Source organism: Sceloporus occidentalis, unplaced genomic scaffold (genome assembly GCF_023333645.1).
Source record: "Sceloporus occidentalis isolate IW3139 unplaced genomic scaffold, rSceOcc1.0.p SCAF_3, whole genome shotgun sequence".
NCBI lineage: Eukaryota > Metazoa > Chordata > Lepidosauria > Squamata > Phrynosomatidae > Sceloporus > Sceloporus occidentalis.
Window position 1 is genome coordinate 220,322,042 of NW_028316983.1, and position 23,588 is coordinate 220,345,629.

The 23,588-nt window shown below is 40.2% G+C and overlaps 1 protein-coding gene across 2 annotated transcripts in view; it reads right to left on the minus strand.

The window, feature by feature from the left end:
* Positions 1-1,072: 1,072 nt before the first annotated feature.
* The window catches only part of NIPAL2 (NIPA like domain containing 2), a 38,185-nt gene continuing 15,669 nt past the window's right edge, over positions 1,073-23,588 (minus strand). For both annotated transcript variants that reach the window (XM_089518927.1, XM_089518926.1), the window contains 6 exons: positions 18,056-18,152; positions 11,773-11,908; positions 7,144-7,232; positions 3,215-3,278; positions 1,747-1,841; positions 1,073-1,405 (listed from right to left, as the gene is read on the minus strand). In XM_089518927.1, the coding sequence (XP_089375053.1) occupies positions 1,311-1,405; positions 1,747-1,841; positions 3,215-3,278; positions 7,144-7,232; positions 11,773-11,908; positions 18,056-18,152 (576 nt within the window). In that variant the 3' untranslated portion in view covers positions 1,073-1,310. The remainder of the gene's footprint in view (positions 1,406-1,746; positions 1,842-3,214; positions 3,279-7,143; positions 7,233-11,772; positions 11,909-18,055; positions 18,153-23,588) is intronic.

Here is a 23,588-nt window from a genome sequence, read left to right on the forward strand (position 1 = left end):
CCATTAATTTTTTCCCCCAGAGAGGTAGATATTTTATGCCTGTGAAATCAAAAACTGAAAAGCATCTTGTAGCACCTTACAGACCATTAATCCCCCACACACCACAATGTGTACAGAGTCTTGAAAATCGATGGCAATACTTTATGCAAGTTACAAAATGGATTGATAAGACCTTGAAAACTATTATACCATAAGAAAAGTGTTATAGGCGCGTTACAGACCGCCGAAAAGCGGAGGCCTGCACCCGCTCCTTTCCCCGCCGGATCGGGGCCTCAGTGGTCAGAGTGGCAACCGCTGAGGCCCCGATCCACCGCTTTCCAGGCCGCGGGGAAACGGCAAAAGGCCCCTTCCCCAAGACCTGGAAAGGGGTGTCCTTGGGGCTTGAAGCCCCAAGGACACCCTGCGGTGGCGGGGAGGAAGAGAAAGGGGCTGCTTGGCCCCTTTCTCCCTTGCGTCGCTGGGCTCAGCCATCTAAAGGCTGCGCCCAGCAATGCAAGACCAGGAAGGAGCTCAGTTTCGGAGCTCCTTCCTGCTCTGATGAAAGGGCACAGTAAGCGTCTGCGCCGCCTTGTTTGGAGGTGGCGCATTCATGATGCCATCATGGCGGCCCCCATGTAGATGGGGCGCCGCCATCTTGTACGTCCTCAGGACGTATTAGGCTTGGGGGTGTCAAGAAGTGACGCCCCTTTTTAAATCTAGGACATCCTGAGGACGTCCCTATATGGCAGTTTGTAACGCGCCATAGTCTCTGCTATATGCATGACCAGCTTATCCTACTGACTTCAACAGGAGTACTTTTAAGCCACGTTAATAACACTAGATTCAACCCACAGAGTGAACAAACATGCTCTGGCTGAAGTGGCATCAGGCATAACTCTGATTTGCTCTCTGTATCTTATTCTATTGAAATGGAAATCAGTGAGACTGTATGTTGAAACCAACCAGCATGTGACCCAGCTGTATCTCTGTCTTAGCATATTTGGTTGCAAAAAAAAAAAAAAGAAAGAAAGAAAAGAAAAGAAAAAAGAAACAGAAAAAAGAGCAAGCACAAAAAGGACCATTGCACATGGGAAACACCCAGATCCATTTAATGATTGCTTTCTTTTTTTCCAAGCACAATAGCTGGCTTAGGTTGCAAAGTATTTGTGATAGTCAGGGGATCCCCAAAGAGGATTAAATAGCCATAAGAGCTGTCAGAATAAAATAACTTGACACATAATGAACATGTGTGATAAAAGGGTGGTGTTGAATATAAAGCCAATACATTGAAGGTTTTTCTTGTTAACTGGAATTTAAGGTGCTCTTTTCTCTTAGCTTTGAGTCTTCACAGAATCACCTTCATTATACAAAGAGCCATAGGATAAGCTGTTTGAATCTGGCTGTATTTTTTGCTTCATCTTCTTCCCTATGGAATTTTAAAAAATGGAAAAAAAATGCTCAGAGCAAGTATGATGAATCAAATCTAACATGTTTAATTGTTTCTCCCTTAAAAGGTTCCTCACCACAAGATTTACTTTATTTGTCTATGATAGATTGTGGCAATGGAATGGAAATAATTCAAGATTATTTCTTTAAAAATATCAAGTGAAAATAGGAAAATTGATTAAGTGAAAATTATTTTTTTTATAAAAACTGATGGGAAGAAGCATGTGATGTGGTTTTTCTCTTCAACTATTCCATTAATGGATGGTTTTCAGTTGCATGACTAAGGATGACAGGCAAAATATTTCCAGGTTCAGAACTTACCAGGAATGTGTCCATAGTCAATATAAAGGCTTGTCAAACATTCCTCGCCTCTGTTCCTGGTGAGTATAAATATGCCAACAAATGACAGAAAACACCTGTAGAAGCATTGTGAAAGTCATGAAATCAGGTCTCATCATCCCTTGCATTAAAAGTAGACCTTTGGGTAAAGACAACATATAGAATGATCTCAGTTACTTGGGGTCCCTTCTGACATTAACTTTTATGATTTAGAAGCTAGACTGCCCCCCCCCCCACATTATTTCCACCACATGAGAAGCATTAGCCACAAAAACTGGCATAGGTTGCCACCATGTAGCAACCAGATTGACTTAGTCAAATACAAAATGGTCTTTTGAGTCTCACGTTTTTAACCCTCGTGCACCAGGCCAGGACATTTTAATTCCCCAGGGTCACATTTTTGTTGCAATAGCCACACGGAATTAGATCCAAAAATGTAGCCATTCTGTAGCCTGCACAGTTTTAAATGTTGGCCAAGCTCCTGTATCACATTCATAGCTATGTAAATATAAAATGGTCCTAGTTTCATATCTTGTTATTTACTAAATAGGATCCCAGAAACCCTGGTAGGTTTTTGGGAATGAGCTATGTAAATGTTAGCTACGAATGACCAAGGAACTGGTCACCGAAACCACCTAAAATTCCAGGGAGCTGCTTCATTCAATGGAAATCTATGGGGACGCTGAGTCAGGGGCTTCTGGATGATACAGCCAGACCCCTTCCACACACAAGCTGCAATGTGACAAGGAGAAACAAATGCTCACAGGTTGGAGGGGGCTGGCTGCATTGTTCTGAAGGACCCACCTCAACTGTGCTGCAAACCTCCATCGCTCACATTGGCTTCTTGGAATTTGAGGATCATTTCAGGGGCATTTATGATTGTGGCAATAGTGCCACAATTGTGAGTATAAAATAGAGCAGAACACAGAGCAATTATGGATCCATAATTCTAGGTTATGAATATGTACCTGCGATGAAGGATGCTAGCCAATATCCCCAAATTTGAACTACATGTCATGTGAAGATTTTTATTTTGTTTTTATAAACCAAAAACAGAAGGGCCAAAAATTTCCCAGAAAAAGCATTTTGGAGATTATTTTAAAAACAAACAAACCAACCAATGGATAAAAACAATGGATAAAAACTATCCATGATGATTTTCAGTGAATAACCCATGATGCAGCACAACAGATGTAGCATGTTCTGGTTGTTGGTAGGTTTATCCCTTCCAAGGAAAACTGACGTTTCTTCCATAGGAAATATAATTGGGAATGTTAAAACCTAACCACGTACCACCAGTCCTCATGCTAAGCTTCAATACACTGGAACCTTCAGAAAATTCCCCACAATTTACACAGTACTTCTTTATTTAAAACCATCTCGAACATAAGCAATAACATCAACACATTTAGCACAAACCTGGAAACAGTTTTCCAAAGGTCATACTTACCCAAAGAAAAACATGAAACCACTCAGCAAGCCTGTGTCTTGGAATTCATGATAAAATATGGCCCCTGGATTGAGACAAAATCTCAATATAGTCTCTTGAATGGCAAAAAAATTGACAGCAACCAAACTCATTCTGTTTTTCACAGGCAAAACGAAACAATTTTTTTAAATTATGAATAATAAAGTTTGTATTTATCGCTCTTTTAATTATGGTATGTGTTTAATTTATTGTTGTTCCTTCCCTCAATTCATAGGGAGAGGTAGGTAAGAAATAACAATATAGTAAGAGGGGAGCAATACGCCAATGCAACAAAGTGCCCATCATTCTCAGTCCCATTGTTTAAATGGAAATAAATTATGACTGAAATGAAAATGTTAGTTTATTAACTCACCCATTATATATTGACCGAAACAGCCCTCTCCTTTAATTTGGGGTAGTCCAGATGTGTTGAACTACAACTCCCAACATTCCCCAGCCAGCATGGCCAATGGAAAATAGTTGTGGTGCCAAATATCCAGTGGGCACCAGGTTCTGAACACCTGAATTAAAGACTGATGTTTGAATTGCCATGCCAAATGTCATGCTGATTGATTTTAAAGAAATTGAGTGCTAAGCTTCAGATCCGGCATAACCTCACTGACATTAATCCAGGAGTGGCTGGACCAGAATAATGACTGTGGATAACAGCATATGCTTATTTCTGCCGCTTACAGCTTGTTATTCCATTTTACTAAATGCCCAATAATTGCATGTAGCTGGCAAGCACATATGCCAGCAGACTGGGAACACTTCCTAACGCTAATTGATTTGCAGAGGAGCACTTTCCATGGCCAATAATTAATAATAACGATAACATTTTTGCATTAACAAACCTGGCATATATGGCTAAGTTCCCTCATTTTAGTTTTTAATAGGACTTTATCCAGGTCAAATTCAGTATGAGTAAGGATATTTAGGAGTTGGCTCAGAAGCACACAGAATCAAATTCTCCATTTGGTTACATCATTACAGCTGTTTTGGGTCACTCTTTCCTCTGGATCATACAGCATAGGCCTATTTTAACCCAGCTGCTGAATCAATCCATATTTTTTTAAGCTCCAAATAAGTAATTGACATAAACTAATGGAATTTTCGTATGCAGATCACCTGAAAAACCAATGACAGAACAGCCCCCTGTGTGTGTTAAAGGGGTCATAAAAGTTATAGTAACAATAACTTTTTGGCTCACTGCAAAATGCAGCGTATTGGTCCCACTTTGCTCACTAGCACAGCATACAATTTGAGGGAATTGGAGTCTCTTTTCAATCATATCTAGTTCAACAGTTCTCACCCAGGATAAAATCTTAATAGCTTAAAATAGGCTTTGGATTCATTTTAATTCCTTCTCTTTAGCCTAGTATGTACAGCTTGTTGAAAGAAAATATATACTTTGCTGCAGAGCACAGCTGGTTGCTATCTTAAGGGCTTGTTTCATCATTGCTGAAATTACTTTAGCAGGTAAGAAAGAATGAGAAGCCAGCATGTGCATGGGAAAACCATTCATTGTATGTCAATGCAGGTACCTGTAATAAACCTGTAAAACAGTATCGTTGGGAAATGTCAACCCTGAGAATACTACATTTTGATGACATTGGATTTTTGTCCCCACAGAGATCCCTGGTCCAGCCACAAGTAAGCACTTTTAAATCCCATTGGTTTCAACAAGGGAGTTAAGCACATACTTTTTTCTCTTTACCATTGTAATCAATGAGACAAAAGGTCTCAACTCTGGCTCCATCATGCCATTTTATATATTACACAAGGGGAATGTTGAGCTTGGGAAAGTTACTGTTTTGGACTGTAAGTCCTCAAATCACCCAGCCAGCTTAGCTGTTTTTCCAAACTCCAGGGAAATGTTCATCATTCTGAGAGGTAGCAGAAGAGAACCATGCAATGAATCTCTGGGCACTCTGCTTCCAGGAACACAGGAGTCCTTCTCCCTAGCAGGAATCAATGTCAGGCCACCCTGGTTTAGGGGAAGTCAAGAAGTTTCACAAGAGGTCAGCCATCAGTTTCAGGAGCCCCAGACAGTGTCCCCAATGCCAAAGTGTCCTCAGTGGAATGACTGGCAGCCATTCACTTGGAAAACAGTGTTTTGATTAGACCTAAACCTGCACCTGCCCTTTATAAATCTTCACTCCAGTTTCTTATAGGACAACACTCTTAAAAAAATTCTCCCAACCTTTTTTTAATGAAAATGTTTCTGCCTGTTTTCTTCCTCTTTTCCCACTTAGTGTCATAAATCCAACTATTAGTTCCAACTAGAGTAGACACACTGAATCAGGACTTACATATTTTTCATTGATTCAGTGGGTTTACTTTAGCTGAGAATAACAATGTCATTCAGAGCTTTGGGAGCAGAAGAGAACTCAACTCATTTGGCAATACTCTATCTGCCTCCCATTGCTTGGGCAAGTTAGAGAAGGGAAGGGGAACCTTCAGCCTCCCAAATGTTGACCTTTCCCTTAGTGCCACTGCCTTCACAGGGATGTTTGGTGGGAACATAGGAGAGTGCCTTCTCAGTGGCTTCTCCTAGGCTTTGGAAAATTCTGCTTAGAGAGGCTAGGATGGCTCCCTCTTTGCTATTTTTCTAAGTGAAAACTTTTCTCTTCCCATAGACTTTTAGGAACTGATTGCAAAGACTTTTAATGGTGGGTGCTCTTTTATTGACTTGTCCTTTGTCTTTTTAATGGATTTGTTTTAAATGGTTTTGGATTGTCTCATCATAGAGTTTTCATGTAAAAGACATTCAGTATCGGTTTACCAATTCCTTCTTCTGTGGCATCCTAACACAAATCAGCTCAAGTGCCAGTGCCATTGCCTTTGGGAGACCCTCAGCTGGTGTCACTTCCTACTGCTGCTGCCCAGTAGGAAATCAGGCCTGAACTCTCCCTACAAGCCAAAATGATTAACCTGAGACCATCGTACTTTGGACACACCATGAAAAAGAATGACTCATTAGAAAACACAATAATGTTTGGTAAGGTGGAAAACAGCAAGAAAAGGGGAAGAATGCACTAGCATTACAGATGGATTGACTCAGTCCAGAAAGCCATATCCCTGAGTTTGCAAGATCTTAGCATGGCTGTTCATAACAGGGACACTTGGAGGTCTTTCATTTATAGGGTTGCTATACAGTAAATGCAAGCCTGAACAGTTTGAGGTAGGTTGACTCCATTTTAGAAATAATTTTGGTAGGTCTTTAAATATGACTTTCTATGTGATTTTATCAGTATTTGTTTTAGTGTCTGTTAAGCCCCCTTGAGTCTAGTTGTGGGGGAAAAGTGATATTTGAATGAATGAATGAATGAATGAATGAATGAATGAATGATATAATTAATACCACCACTACCACCACAATAATAATAAGAGAGATGAACTTTTGTACCTCAACATTGACTAGGCTTGTAAGATTGCATGGAAAAGTGGATCAGAGGGCCATGAGGTTCCTGACCCAGAGTGATCCACAGTAGACCTGAGCCAGAGTGAAAAAGAAGGGTTGAAACTCGGGAGCTGGGTTTTACGTAAGGATGCATAAATAGGGATGGTTTAGTCAAATACTCAAATACTCTCCTATTTGAAAGTGATGCAGGGGAACAGGGGGTGCTAAATAGTTCTGACACTTTGGCCTGTTACAGACTGCCAAAATAAAGGCTGCTTCGGGTCTCTTTGGAGGTATGCTCTTTAAATGATGCATGGGTCCTAAGAGTCCGGAGGTCGCGCCAAAGCCACACTCCATTCCTAAGCACTGGAGTGCAGCTTTGGTGCAGCTTCCAGATTCTTAGGATGCATGCATCATTTAAACAGCATATCTCCAAAGTGACCCGAAGCAGCTTTATTTTGGCCTGTTTGTATGGGGCCTTTGAGTTGGTTAAGATGTGTACACTGACCTGCCAAAATAGCACTAATAGTGAAGAACATGTAATTCATTGGAATGACATCTCCAGGATCATGGAGCTTCATTGCTTGGTTCAAGAACCTAGGAGAAGAAAGATAATGCATTTTTACAAACCTGTCAATAAGAATACAAAACCTAAGCAAGCCTTCCCCAAACTGGTGTCCTCCAAATATACTGGCCAAAAACTTCCATGGGCTGAGATCCCACTATGCAGTTTTCACCCAGTATTTACATATTGCAAAGTGTTTTTGTTTTTATTTTGCAGAGAAAACAGCAAATGTGAACAAAAACCAGCATGGCTGTGTGAAAACAGGGTTTTGGGGTGCAAAATCCCACAATTCTCTCATACAAAGTGTATTTCTGCCCAGTATAATATCTCAAAATACTCTGGGATGTGTGAAGGTCAGATGAAAACTGTGCAGAATTCTTGCCACAATATTATTCTTTCTTTTATTCCAAGTAGCAGGAAGCTGTGCTGTGATCCTGTTGGGCCATTACAAATGCGTAACCTAGAGTTATGCACTTGTGACTGTTTTATTTTCCTGATCCCTAAGTAGCTCTAGTTTAGGGGATACATAGGAACCATGAAAGTCCCCCAGTCCCCTCTTAAAGGGCAACAACTGTTGTGATTAACAGGGATCTGTTCCCTTGTTGTTCTGTAAGCAGCTGGCTGGTGGTCCCACCCACCTTTCTATGAGTGATCTCCAGCATGAGGGGGTATTGTTGCAGAGATCCTGCTTCTGCTTGTCACACTGGAGTTTACTCACAGGAGGGAGTGCGAATGTCTATTAGCTGCTTCCCAATAAACAGGAGAACTGACACCTATTGATTGCAGTAGCTATTGTCTGGTAAGTGAGCATTGGGGGAACTGGGACAGGATTCACTTTGTAGCACTGTAGCTACGGTGCTTACACATTCGTAATTCCCCAACAGGAATCTAGTCTCGCGCCCCCCCCCCTTTTTTTTTTTTTACCAAGAAACAGTGTCAAACATTCTTTCTAACCCTATCACAAACTAACCAGGTCAAATCACTCTCTCAACATCACACACAAACCTGCTGTATGGATTTACTGTCTCAGACCCCAAAGCGATGCTGCAAATCAGAGCAGAAAATACTATGCTAGTTGGGGAAATAATCTGAGCCAATATAAAATGAATTCCTACACTCCCATGATAATCAGTCTGGGCTTTACAGAACTGTTGTAAATTAATGGGTTAAGCACTTTGAACACAGGAATGCTACATTATGTCATTATTTATCTGGGTAAATGCAGGCAAACAAACTTTATCCAGGTACTCAATGATTGGTTAGAAAGAAAAAGCCACTGAAGCATAAACACCTGGGGAAAACTACCATAGCCCAAGGAAGTTGGATCAAGACCTTACACCTGAAGTAGAAAATATTGTGCATCTTTTAAATACAACAGTACTACAAATTGCCTAAGATATATCAGACCAGCTTCTAGTCTGTTTTAGACATTAGGAGTGACTGCATGGCTATTTTAGCAACTGCTGAGCAGTCTCCATGGAACTTTAAAAATAAAATAAAATCCTGCACATTCATGGGATAGTCATGATTTTAAAGTCACTGCAAACACCTCATTATTTTTGGCCATTTGTTCCAATGTCAGCCTGAAGAAATCCAACACAACCCTTTTGCATGAAGATGTTGCAAAAGGGGACTGTTTAAATTAATTGCTATGATGAGGTTTGAGTTAGGTTTGGTAGCAAGCTATTCTTTAAGAGCTTGAGCAAGCTAGTAGCAAAATGTGTGAGAGGCAAAATTGGTGCTTCAAATCTTATCACTGTTATCTGCACATAGGATGCTTTTAGGTAAGCCACAATTAAGAACATAAGAGGAGATCTGCTAGAGCAGTTTGTTTTATATCCTGTTGCTTGGATTCACCAACCAGCTGTCTAGCTAACTTGTTTTCTGCTGCTCCAGGGACTAGGACCCGTAGCAATGGATGCAAGTAGGGTTGCCATAATTCTCTACTAAAAACCGGGACAAAATGTAGGACAAAATTTAGACCAAAATATAGTACAATTGTAGGATAAAATTTAGCCCAAAATGTAGGACATTTAAGATCGGTCTTGGATGAAACGGATTATCTGGACCCATTTCAAACTGGCTTTCGGGCGGGTTACGGGGTTGAGATGGCCATGGTCGCCTTGGTCGATGATCTCCGTCTGGGCATCGACAGGGGAAGCGTGTCCCTGTTGGTGCTCTTGGACATCTCAGCGGCTTTCGATACCATAGACCATGGTATCCTTCTGGAGCGCCTGGTAGAGGTGGGAATCGGGGGCACTGCGCTCCAGTGGTTCCGGTCCTACCTCTCTGGGAGGTTCCAGATGGTGCAGCTGGGAGACGTGTGCTCCGATAAGAGGGCCCTCATAACTGGGGTCCCTCAAGGAGCCATTCTGTCTCCCATGCTATTTAACATTTACATGAAACCGCTGGGAGAGATCATCCGGAGACATGGGGCGTGGGGTTATCAGTACGCTGATGACACCCAAATAGTCTTCTCTATGTCTCCGACTGATGCAGTGACTGAGGATGGCGTCTCTCCTCTCGTGGCCTGTCTGGAGTCAGTAATGGGCTGGATGAGGGAAAACCGACTCAGACTGAATCCAGAGAAAACAGAGGTACTTGTGATAGGTTCCCCTGGTCCAGGAATGGCGGTGGTTCCACCTGTCCTGAATGGGATCACGCTTCCTGTGAGGGATTCCGTGCGCAGTCTGGGGGTGCTTCTTGACTCGTCGCTTCACCTTACATCTCAGGTGAATGCGACGGTCAAGAGCACTTGTTATCAGCTTCGGCTTATTCGCCAGCTGTGCCCATACCTGGCCCAGAGGGATCTTGAAACGGTGGTACACGCTCTGGTAACCTCTAGATTGGATTTCTGCAATGTGCTCTACATGGGGCAACCCTTATACCATACTCGGAAGCTACAGTTGGTCCAGAATATGGCAGCCAGGTTGGTCACTGGTACTCCCAGGGCCAGCCACATCACACCTGTGCTTAAAAACTTGCACTGGCTGCCAATTCGCTTCCGGGCACAGTATAAGGTGTTGGTGATGACCTATAAAGCCCTACATGGCTTGGGCCCAGGATACTTGAAGGACCGCCTCTCCCCATACATTCCGCCCCGCACCCTCAGAACATCTGGGCAGCAATTACTTAGGGTTCCAGGGGCCAGACTTACCTCCACGTCAAGGAGGACTATTCCATCGCTGCCCCGGCCCTTTGGAACACGCTGCCCACAGAGCTCCGCTCGGCTACCTCTCTGGCCCAGTTTAGAAGGGACTTGAAGACCTTATTATTTCGATCGGCATTCCCTGTTTAAAAGCCCCTGATGGCCTCCTCCCTCTTTTGCCGGCAAGATGGCTGGTTGACTAAGTTTTTAATTTGTTTTAATATTGTATCGCACTTATTGTATGTGTTTTTAACATGTTGTACACCGCCCTGATCTATGGAAGGGCGGTATAAAAATAATTTTTTTATTTTATTTATTATTATTATTATGCTCTCTAACCAGCAAAATCAGGTTAATCAGTCAGGAAGTAGACCTCAAAAAGAAATCCCAGTTCAGTAAAGAATGCTTTTAAGGATCTCATTGGGTTAGAGCATTCTTCCCCATTCAGTGTCTGCCAAATGTCTTGGACTACAACTCCTATCATTCTCCAATCAGCATGTGCAATAGATGGAGGAGGAGGAGTTCAATGCATTTGGAGGGCATTCGGTTGGGAAAAACTATGGACTTTATCACATGGGAAGCAATCCTGTGAATAAAGCGCATTTAATTCCATTAATATCCCACAAGAGTGGGATGATTTTCAGATGATGTCCCCCGATGTCACCATTATTGGGACATTATCCCATGAATAAAGTGGCAAAATCACACCACTTTTTATTTTCAGGATTTTCCCAGCAGTGCAATTTTGCTGCTTTACTTATGGGATAATGTCTTGTGGGATATTGATGGGATTAAATGTACTTTATTCACGGGGGGAGTACACTTGCCTCCCATGTGATAAAGTCCTATGTTAGAGTACAGCTCTAGTATACTCACATCTCCATAACTGAACCAAAATAAATAAATAAATAAATAAATAAATAAATAAATAAATAAAGATTTCTCCATCAGTCTCCATCTGTTCTATGGAGATCATGCCAAGAAGTGAAAGTGTGTGTTGCTACAACCTGTAAATGCAGAGCATGAGAGGAAGAATTAGAAAAAGTATTTCTGGGTGTTAGTGATGGACAGCGAGTCTATGAGCAATAGTAAATGTCAGAATGAGAAAGCAGCAGGAAGACAATAAAGCTCAGCTGGCTTGAACTGTGCAAGTGCATTTAGGAAAAACCTGCATGGCTAGTTAATAGCAGAATAAAGCATCATGATCATAAATCAAAGCTAGAAGTGAACTCATAATAATGCATCTGTGCCTGAAATAAGCAGCACTGAGTTTGGCAAGGACCTGTCAAGAGTTGGCTGTATTTCTAAACCATGCGACTAAGCATTAAATAAAAATTAGCACATATGGCTGATGATGGGAAAACAAGTTAGTACATGAACATATATATTTACACACACATACAGAGGTTTTTTAAAAAACTTACTTGACTTGAAATACACATGTTAACACCATTAGAATGAGCATGAGATAGAAAATAGGGTAAGTCAACTGCATGTTCCCCTCCACAGAAAGTGTTATCATGGCTGCCACAGCTTTCACTGAAATGATGGTCATAGATGCTGGAAGGAAATAAATAAACAAACAATACATACATAATCCACCACCTGAATGATTTATGTATACAAACGAACCAAACAGCTAATCACTCAAATGTCTCCTATATTAATGTGTGAATATCAGTATCAGTATTGTTGTTATACTGCCATTTATGCAATTGTTAGTGCTGGTGTATCCAAGTGCCTTTTAAGTCACACATCATTTTTCTACAAAATGGTCATTAGTGGAAAATTTGGTGCATGGATGGGATGGGGAAACAAAAGTACATAAGCAAATACAAAGGCTTCTGAAACATTTTGCAGAATATATTATGGAACGACATACTCCAGCAGAATGATAGGGGCAGACCTAACACTTTGACAAAAGTGAAAAGGGGATGTCCTATACCACACTTATCTGAGAAAGAGACTCACTGAATTGAGAGGAACTTCCTTCTGAGAAGACATTCATACAATCACCTTGTACATTAATTGCATCTACTTCCCATTGAAATTGAATCATTTCCTGTATTGCTATGTCCTCTCTCCAATCCATCTCCCCTGATCCAGGCCTCGGAGGTTGAGAGGAACTGCTGGCCCTCATCCCCTTCCCCACGACCACTCCCTTCTCCTTTTGCGTCATGTCTTTTTAGATTGTAAGCCTTAGGGCAGGGAACCATCCAATTAAAAAGATTGTATGTACAGCGCTGTGTAAATGTACAGTGCTTTATAAATAAAGGACAACAATAATAATAATAATAATAATAATAATAATAATAATAGAAATGGATAGAACTTAAGTTGCAACTAAATACACCCATGGATTTCAACCAAATAGAAGGTCAGCTTACTTAGGGTACAAATCCTAAACATATTGTACATACCTGGGCACAAGCCTTGCTATACTCAATGTGGCTTAATCTGAGGAGATGTGTACAGGTGTCATGGGGCTTTGAAATTAATTCAACCCTGTATATTTTACCTCCTAGCCTTTAGACTGGTCATTTAGGCTTCTGGTCAGTGGCCTTGACACCTTAGAAAAGTTCTCACAGCTTCCATGTCACTTTTTTCCTACACCTCTAAATAACTGCCCATGTTGGCTGGGGACTCTAGGATACATAGTCAAAAAAGTTACATTTCTAAAAGCTGTCCTACTCAGTTTTCCATTTGTTCCTATACAGTTCTACATGGCAGCGCTTACCTATTCAAGCCACACAAATTTCTATACAACAACCAAACATATTGTTTAACAAGGATACTTTCAGGAAAACGAATACTGTACCTCAGTTGTTCCTAACCCTCTTTTTTGGTGGCAAGTTAATAGAGTTCCCAGCTTGGGACTTCTCCCCCACAGGAGACTAGGTTGGCTCTCTCTCTCTGCTCACTTTCAGCCAAGAGGCCAAAAGTTTTGTTTTTTTTTTAATTTGGGCAAGCCATTTGCTATTAACTGGTTGTAGCAGAAAAATCTGTTAATGGGAAGTGCTGTGCCTTTATGTTCTTTATTATGTTTTAAATGTTTCTAAAACTTGAGAATAAATTAATGTTTTTAATAGAAATGCTTTTTTAAAATTGGTTAATTTTTGTATTATAAACCATTTTAGCTGTACAGGTTGAGTCTTCTTTGTCCAGAATTCCAGAATCCAAAATATTCCAAAATCTAAAATGGTCCACATTTGACTGAGATAGTGCTTTCTGATAGTTCAGTGAACACAAACTTTGTTTCATGCACAAAATTATTAAAAATATTATGTATAAAATTACTTTCAGGCTATGTGTATAAGGTGTATATAAAACATAAATTAACTTCATGTTTAGACTTGGGTCCTATCTCTAAGATCTCATTGTGTATATGCAAATATTCAAAAAATCTGTCAAAATCCGAAATCCAAAACACTTCTGGACCCAAGCATTTTGGATAAGGGAATCTCAACCTGCATTTTGTTTTAACTTGTGCTGCAAGCTGTCTTGGGCAGGATATAAATAAATTAAATAAACAACTAATAGATTGTATAATATTCCAGTGACTATAACGTCAGGTCTGGGTATGGCTGCCCTTTGTTACAGAACAATTTTAGCTATTAGGCCCTGTTCTGCAGCTCTTGTATCAAACATAGGTGCCAAGGTTAAATATACAGGAGAAAAAATCCCAATGAGTTCCATGTTGGCGTGTAGCTTTGTGCAAATGGTGTAAAAAAAAGACCAATAAAACCTGCCATTTCCGTCTTTCCTGCTGACAGCTATATTGCTGGAAGGTGAAGATATTAAAGTAGACAGTATTATCAGCGACTGGCGGGGCCATTTCCACCCAACTTCTATATAAGTTTAACGATCAGACATAGGAAGCCCCGAAGAGCCTTTTAAAAATATTAAATACAGAAATTTGTTCTCCTGGTGAATGCTGAACCAAAGAGGGGGATGAATTGGTTTTGCTGACTCTGATAACAGATCTCATCTACTGAGCGCTGCAGCAGCTGAAAAGTGACATCATTTGAAACAGCAGGAAGCTCAGAAATCCTACTTGTTCGCTCTCTCAATACTGTAAATTCCAGATTAGGCATGAAGCAAGGTGGTTCTCAATGAGCCAGTTTCCATAGCTGAATTTTATAGTAACACTTCTCTGCTCCCATTCCAGGGAAAATAAAACCTTCTCCTTGCCAATGAAACACAGACCATTCTGCTTATTAAGATTAGCATGGCAGACATGTGAAAAGCCCTGTGACTTCTGGCAATTTGTACATATGGATAAGACAGGAGGAGAGAGACTTAACCTGAGCTTTCATAGAACTCACTCACAAAATAGGACAGCATTAATATCTTGCTGGTTTAATCTTTTGAATGCATATCATGAGGTGCTGTGGCTACCTAAGTTTATAAACCTGTATCATTTGGCAATACCAGCTACAGTTGATGAGAGGTCAAAAACCTCTGAAGAATCAGAGCCACCAACTCCTAATGTCAATTCATAGAGGTTTTATCCATGGCAATTATAGCTACATGGATCTTCCATGGTCACAGGCTGCATTTCACTGAATAGCCACCATAGAGTAGGAACAGGGAGGCTGTTGTGTCCAGTTTGTGGGCTTTCTTATTTAACATTTTTAATTTGGTCCAGCAAGTCTCTTCCTAAAGTCCATTTTTAAAAAGCAAACTGAGCAAGAACAGTAGAATATATTATTTAAAACCAGCATTTGGCTACAACTAGTTACAAATAACTATTTATCATTAACTCATTTCCACACTGAATAACGTATCACTGCTTTGTGTTACAATCATAACATAATGAAGAATAATTTCACTCCTCCAGCAGTGCAACTGTACCCTTTTAGTTACTTTTATAGTTACAGAATTGCCTCATTAAATGGTGGAGGAGAAATGTCATATAGTTAAAATGCTTGCATGTGCTTTCCCCATGCTGTTAAACAGAAACATCCAGTTGTTATTGTTGTTTTTAAAAAGAGTGACAGATAGTTACTTTCACAAATTTGTAACTATAGTACCATGCAGGCCTCCAACCTTCAACTAATTATGTTTTCAAAGTAACTCTACAATTCTATTACTGTTGTAAAGCAGCTGAGTAGCAGCTTGTCATTGCTCTGTGTTTGTTAGTTGGTAAAGGTACAATACCTGTCTTATTGAGATCACTGGAAGAAAAATTCACTCGCTTTTATAGCTTAAGCCAAGTGTTTCTGTCAATCAGAAAACAATTTGAAAGTACTTCCTCCTAAAAGCTGCTTAGTAGTCAAATGTGGCCCAGCCCTCCATGCTCACTCCATGCCACACAACTATCATCATTTCAGTGTCCCAGTTCCTTTAGGTAGCTATTAAAATTCTGGTCCAGTCCATCTGTTACTTTAGGATGTTCTGTCAGCAAAATAGCTTTAACTGTACTATTGATCTCATGATACTGTATGTAGGCTGTGAGCCAGTGGTGACATATGAAATCACCCTCTATTTGCTTGTGGAAATATTCTGGAAACCAGCTGCTCCAGTGCCACTGTTGTATTTCATATAACAATCATGCTTGCTATCAGAAAACTGAAACAGACACAAAGTATAGATGACAGAAATGGGCCAAGATTTTATACAGTTGCTGGTAGAGTCGGGTGAAGAACACTTTTCTGCTAGGCTTCCCCTTCCAACCTAAAGAATAGCTTCAACTGAGGGCACTAGGACACACCTTCACAACAGATCAATAGCCAGTATGAGCAGGAGAGTTATGAGTACAATATGGCATAGTTTTGCAGATGGGGGGAAAAAAGAACTATCCCCTCCCAGACTTGTTTCTTTTTTCCTAGTTGAAAAACTATACTTAGCTCATGCCTGGGATCCACTTGTTCCTACCAGACCTTGAAGGATCCCTGGTGGCACAATGGTTAAATGCCTGTACTGCAGCCATTCACTCACAACCACAAGGTTGTGAGTTGAATCCCAGCCAAGGGCTCAGGGTTGACTCAGCCTAGCATCCTTCAGAGGTTGCTAAGATGAGTACCCAGCTTGTTGGGGGCAATTAGCTTACATATTGTAAACCACTTAGGGAATGCTTAAGTGCATTGATAAGTGGCATAGAAATGTACTTGCTATTGCTATATTGTTAAATGTCAGCTGAGACTGAACCTGGTGGATGGTCATTGTGCAAGGAGGTACTGGATACTTCCTTCTGCAATAACCTTAAATGAATCACACCAGGGGAAGTAACGAGAGCATACTGGGATGCTCCCATCATAATTGTGCTAGTGTGCTAAGATTATCAGAAAATATTGCATGTTGTCATAATGTCATCATTATCAGGTGAATAAAAAGGAAGTCTGCGGCTGCTTTTTATTCATGGAACTTTCCTGTGAATAAAAATCACCCACAGAATTCCTCTTTATTCACATTATAACGACAGGATTATGGCGATGTTATGTGACGTCATCTGATAATCTTAGCACATTAGCACGATAGTGATAGGAGCATCCCGGTATGCTCCCATCACTTTCCCTAGTGTGATAATCTCCATAGTCCGGTGTAACAGGAGGTTATGCCAATATATGTCAGCAGCAGGATTCTGGCCATGCACACCTAAACACCAGGAGATTAGGTTGAGCAGTCAGGGCTGCCATACAAGTGAATGTGATAGTGCATGCAGTTGTCATACATACTTTGTGCATTTGTCATGGGAAACAGCAAGGTAACCTCAGTTGCTGAACCAAACATGGATCTTGAGAAAGTTGTGGAAATTCTCTGAGATATTAACTTCTCTCTCTTGCACCTGCTAAACTCAGTAGGTGAGTTCATCACCAAAGATGCATAGTAAAATATTTGCATGACTTCAAACACTTTTAAAATTGTTGCCAAAATCTGCTGCCTTACAGTGCTTGATGTCATTATAAGGCAAAATAAAAACCCCATTAAGAACTGAAACCAGTTGCTAAAGCACAGTGATGTATGAAGTACAATCCACTAAGTAACCTGAGCCTAAGCTGTTAATTATAATGTGTGGATATGAAATGTGTGTGTGTGTGCATGTGTGCCTTCAAGTTGCCTGTTGACTTACGGTGACCCTATGAATGCCTGTGCCTTCCTCTGAAATATAGCCTACAGCACCCGGTATTCATTGGCAATCTCTCATTCAACTACTAACCTGTCTCTCCCAAAATTACATCTAAATATGGGGACAAGGTGGGTCATGCTCCTGCAGATCTCCAAACACCACAATTCCCCTGTAAAGCATTTTAGGGGATTTTTTTTTCCACTTGAAAATGGATTTCTGGTCAGAAACAATCCAAAGCCCTATATTTTAAAAGGGATGTGCTTCACAGCATGTCTCAGTGCAGGGGATTGGCCCTCAACTCCACTGAAGCTGTCCATTCAGGGATACCAAAATCAACCAAGAATGAGCTGTGTGTGATCATCTTTTTGCGTGTATGGCTTCCAGAAGTTGCCCCATGCACCTTTTAGGTAGTGGCAACACTTTTTGTCTGAATTGGCTGAGATCACACCTACTGTGCCCCAACTATCCATGATCAATGGGAAAAAGTGTTGGAGGGAACATCACAAATAACAGTCTGTTATACCTCCTCCCATTACAGATTTTGCGATCAATCACTACAAAATAATTGTACAAAAGGGATCCAAGGACCAGGGTACAAGTAATCCAAACCAAGGATTATGAACAAGCCACATTCTTACCTAGCAGTGCCACCATTGTTAACAAAAGAACAACATGCTTTATTTCTCTTCTCTTATAGAAATATAAAAGAATGCAGAAGGCTATTACTTCAATGATCTGAAAATGGAAAAAAGAGTAAAAAGCTTAAGTTGAGAAAGGCAAAATAAAGTCTTCAGACAAAATCTTTAATGAGATGTTACATACTTACTTCCTCCTTTAAAAGGATGAGTAAAAAGAATAACCTTTTCACCATTTACCAGATAATTATTCCCATAAACTTTGCCTACAACTAAGAGATGTTCACATTTTGCTGTCAAGTTTTCTTACCATTTCAAATGTCTGTTTTGTTTTTACAGCCTTGAAAAGATTTAAAACAAAGGATAGAGAGAGAGGAAGAGGATATGTGTTTTGCAGTAATAATCTGGCAAGCAGAGGCATCCAAGTTCATAATATAATATAGAACTATGTCCATACTTAGCATCTTGGTTAGGAAAAGTAAATAAAGGAATGCCTGCCATCATCCAGCTGCAATGAGACAACTGCAGTTTAAGTGACCTGAAAATTGCAATCCTAAAATATGGCTCATCTTACTATCATTTGCATTAATTAACTTCACTTGTTCTTCTGTTCTACCCTAAACAATGAGACTTGGACTAAAGCTACACTTCTGTTCAGAGCACCTGCAATGGATTTGTAACTGTATACTGGCTTTCAATCACTGCCTAGCCAACTACCTGTCAAAAGTTTGCATAATAGAAAAATAGACCAGCAGAGTTTAAGGGTATATTAGAAGAAGCTGTTTTGCAAGACATTTTGCAGATGGGATTGCCTTACTATTGGATATAGCCCAGCCTTGCTGCTTCATTGCCATCGGGAACACCCCTACATATATGTTCTTCCTACTTGAAAGTGGTTTCCATCTGGGCTACAGATTGAGGTTTAGTAGACACATGCTAGAGGGCAAGGCTGGCCTCACCATTAGGTACACTGAGGCAGCAAGAAACACTGGAAGCAATTACAGCAGAACTCTAAAAGTTTCATAGTCTCTTGGAGGACAGAGTTGTGGGTTAAAGCTACTCTGCTGCTCCTGGGCAGGAGCCGTCCTTTTGCTAGCACTGAACATGATTTCTAGTCCCAGTCCAAGTAGCCGCCATATATAATAAACAAGAACACCATCTTGTCCTTTGCTTCCAGCTACAAAATATCTGCTAGTGGGTTTGTTGTTGTCATTTGCTGTCAAGATGGCTTCATCCTATGTGACTTCTGACAGTCCTGGTCACTAACAGTCTTGAGTGAAGATTAGTGGATTCCTTTTCGGTATTGGGGCTGGTTTTTCAATGGATCTCATAACGTGAGAGAAATGAGGTACAGACATGCAAAGGTCTCTCCAGCTACCTCTGACTTAATACAAGATCTGCTTAAGATCAGGTTAGATTATTGACTCATCCAGTCCAGTTGTGGCTTTCCAAGATCTCCAAAAGTGTCCCTTTTCACCACCTGCATTGGATCCTAGCAGGCAACTCTTGCTATTGGACCTAGGACCTTTTACATGCAGACCTGCATTCTGCTGTTAAACTATTCTCCTTCTTCTTGGCTACCACTCAACAGATTATCTGCTCACAGGTACATTTGTTGGGGCCATGGAAAAGGGCCCGCTTTGTGACTGCTCCCAGGCTCCAGGACTCCCTTTCTAGAGAGGTTACTTTGTGACAGTAAGGGCTGTTCGACAGTGGAACACCCTCAGAGAGTGGTGGAGTCTCTTTCTTTACTTGGAGGCTGGATGGCCATCTGTCCTGTATGCTTTGATTGAGAGTTCCTGCATGGCAGGGGGTTGGACTGGATGGCCCCTGTGGTACCTTCCAACTCTATGATTCTAGACTTGCGCCCTCTTTGCTATCCTTTTGTAAGTAGACAAAGACCTTTTTTTTTCAACAGAAAGAAAACTTTGATGGTTAACTGCTCAGGCGGGGAGCAGAAGGCCTTTCATGTGCATTTGTTGTTCTTTTGAAAGGCTATGCTTTAACTGCTTTAAATTTTATTGCTAATTTAATAATATTTTAACTCTTGTATGATGTAAGTTTTTTAGCTGTATCCATTTTAACTTTTGTAAACTTCGCTGCATTCCAGATCGAGAAAAAGGCAGGAAATAAAAACTACCAGAATCCTTCAATCAGCATGGAAACACATTAATCTGGATGTAGCTATATCATTGAGTGGCAATGTAGGCCACAGCAAAACATCTAGGATTTCCCTCTACTCTAGTTTGAAGTGAAATACAACCACTAGATCCAACACTGACTTTTCTTGGTCAAATGTTCCAAGGGGGTGCAGATTTCCCAAATATGACAATTTTGTCACTGTAGTTTGAAAGAGTCTTCTTTTGCATTGTAATCTGTTAATTTGCAAGATTGTAACTCCAATTTCTGAATTATTTCAGATCACTGATAGAACCATGTAAAAAAAAAAGTATGGAATTTTCAAATGTTGAACTCCAGGCCATTATGAAGTTCTTGTTCCTGCAGAAAGAAAACTGCAAAGGAAAGTAATGAGTATATGATACAAACACTGAGTGACAAGTGTCCATCATACTCAGCTGTGAAGAAGTGGTGTGTCAACTTGCAGCATGGAGATTTTAAGACAGAAGATGCAGCATAATAATAATAATAATAATAATAATAATAATAAATTATCTTCATACTGCCTTTCCAATAAGATCAAAGCGGTTTACAAAATTACAAAAAATTCATAACACATAAATGATTAACATAAACAAATAAATAAATTACCTAAACAGTACATAACATATACAAACTAAAATTCCATCCCTGCTCTCTTAACTAAAATACACCCATCATTAAACATTAAATAAAATTACATAAACAAAGCAATATTAAATAAACTCAAATAACAAACATAACATAGTACCAAGATAAAAAAGAAAAGAAAAAAATATGAATACAAAATATATTACAAAGCATAACAACATATAACCAATTATATGTTGCTATATGTTGTCACTTGCATAATTGTCACTTGCTATTTGATGCTCTTTTGTTGTCTGTTTTATTGAATCATTTCCTGTATTGCTATGTATTTTATATGTATTATCCTACTAGAGAGGCAGGCTAGCTCCAACAGGCCTCCCTGAAGAAGATGAACCATCCATTCAGAAGCCAAGCCCTCCCTCCAGTCCATCTGCCTTGGTCCAGGCCTCGGAGGTAGAGAAGAACTGCTGGCCCTCATCCCCTTCCCCTCCACCACTCCCTTCTCCTTTTGTGTCATGTCTTTTTAGATTGTAAGCCTGAGGGCAGGGAACCGTCTAATTAAAAAGATTGTATGTACAGCGCTGTGTAAATTTACAGAGCTTTATAAATAAAGGTTAATAATAAAATAAATAATAATTAACAATAATCAAATCTACACTAGGGAGATAAAAAGTTAAGTACATAAAATACATAAACAATTTACATAAACACATGGATAATAATACAAACCTATACAAACAAAAATTCCATCCCTCATCCCTCAACTAAAATACAATCATTAGGCATTAAAAAAAATAGAGGCATTTCCCTTTCTCACAGTCTGGATTCGAAGAGCCTGCTGGCCTCAGTGTCTCTTGCCTCCACAGTCCTTCTGCTTGCAGGTTTTATATGGCACAGCAGAAGCGTGGGGTTGGTGGTAAGGGCTGGTCTCAGGAGCCTGCTGGCCTCAGCGTCTCTTGCCTCCAGCAAAGCCAGTGAGGCCTTTAACAGTGTCAACTACTGGAATTGTTGAGCATTTTCATTTCCTGTTTTTGACAGATCAGCAAATCTCAATTACTGAGATACTAGAGATATTCCAGGAATGCATTGGGTTTACAATTCATGAGCATTTGGCTATGCAGATGCTATCAGCCAAGTGGATGCTAAAATGTTTGAATACTGACCAGAAACAAAATTGAATGGATACCTCCAAGTTGATTTTGGAGCAGGTGGAGCGATCTAGTGATAATTATTTGGAATGACTTGTCACTGTTAATGAAGCAAGGTTACATCACTGTGGTCCAGAAACCAAACAACAGTCCTTGCAGTAGCACCATTCAAGTTCTCCATAGGCCCAAAAAGTCAAGATTCAAAGGTCAGTAGGAAAGGTCTTTGGGGAAGAGTATCTTTAGAAAGACCAGACAGTTCCTGCAGAATACTACTTTAACATGCTGTGTCTATTAAATAAGGCAATGAAGGAAAAGCAGCAAGGTAAGCTGCAAAAAATGTTCTGTTTGTGCAGGACAATTCACCTACTCACAGGGCTGGCAAGATGATGGATGTTTTGAAGAATTTGGGGTATGAGTGCACAGACCATCCACCCTACTCCCCAGAACTTGCTCCATCTGACTATTTCCTGTTTCCAAACCTTAAAAAAGAGTTTGAAAGGAAGTTTTTTTTTAATGACCCAGAAGTGATAGCAGTAGAAGAGCAGTATTTGAGTGAGCAGACAGATTTTTTTTTTTGGGGGGGGGGGGGTTACAGAAACTTGAGGAATGATGCGCCAGGTGTGTAGAACTTTTGGGTTAATGTATGAAATGGCATGTAAGTTTCTTGGCTGTAGGTCTTTCCCTTCCTGATCGAGCCCAGAACGTTTCAGCACCACAATGTATATCCTGCTTTCTGCCATGGAAGATTTGAAAAGCGACTGAAGTCCTTATTGTGTGGGGGTGAGAGGCCTGGTGAAGGGAAGTTATCTGGCATTGAAGGGGGGATGGAAGTCACTCTTCTCAGACTGCTCAGAGAAGTTGAAGAGGAACAGATGTCCAATTCAGTGAATATCTCAGCTTTTTACAGATAATACAAAATAAGTGCACTCAATTCTAATTGCAGAAGGAATTCTTAGCATGATAATGTGCAAGCCAAACTAGCAACCAATTGCCAAAGGGAATGGGGTTTTCCACAACAAGAAAGCATTCTGCAGCTTGGAGATTTGAGGAGTTGTAGTCCAAAAAACAACCCCCCCCCCCAAAAAAAAAAACCCTACCTCTTTACGAGCTCTGAAAATATCTATTCAGAATATTAACTAGTTTGTAATTCAGAAACCAGATATTCTCACATGGTTGCAATCTGAATCACCCAAGTATCTCTCACAAGGGACCAATGATAGAAAAGTAACCAAACTATGTATAGTGGCCATTTCCATGTGAGCTACACATGCAGGATGTGTGAGAGAGTGTGCATTATGGCCTTCTTCTGTACATGTACCTGAAGCACACATATTGTAACATTTACAATTCTTCCTTATTCTGATTTCTTCTCTTAAATATTCTAAAAATACTTAAAACTGCACCTTTGAAACTAACTGCAATAAATAAATAAATAAATAAAATGCTTGCATAAACCTTCATGAATGATTGCCCACTTCTTCAGATGCCTGTTGGAGTGTGTATGAGAGGGAATGGAGTAGAAAACATGTTGGTCTGGTGACATTTCCATTAAATTTAAATCCCCACACACAATCTTTATATGTCTGAAAAAGAAGTGTGTGTTTCCCAATGAATCTCAAAGGTGCTACTGGATTCCTTTA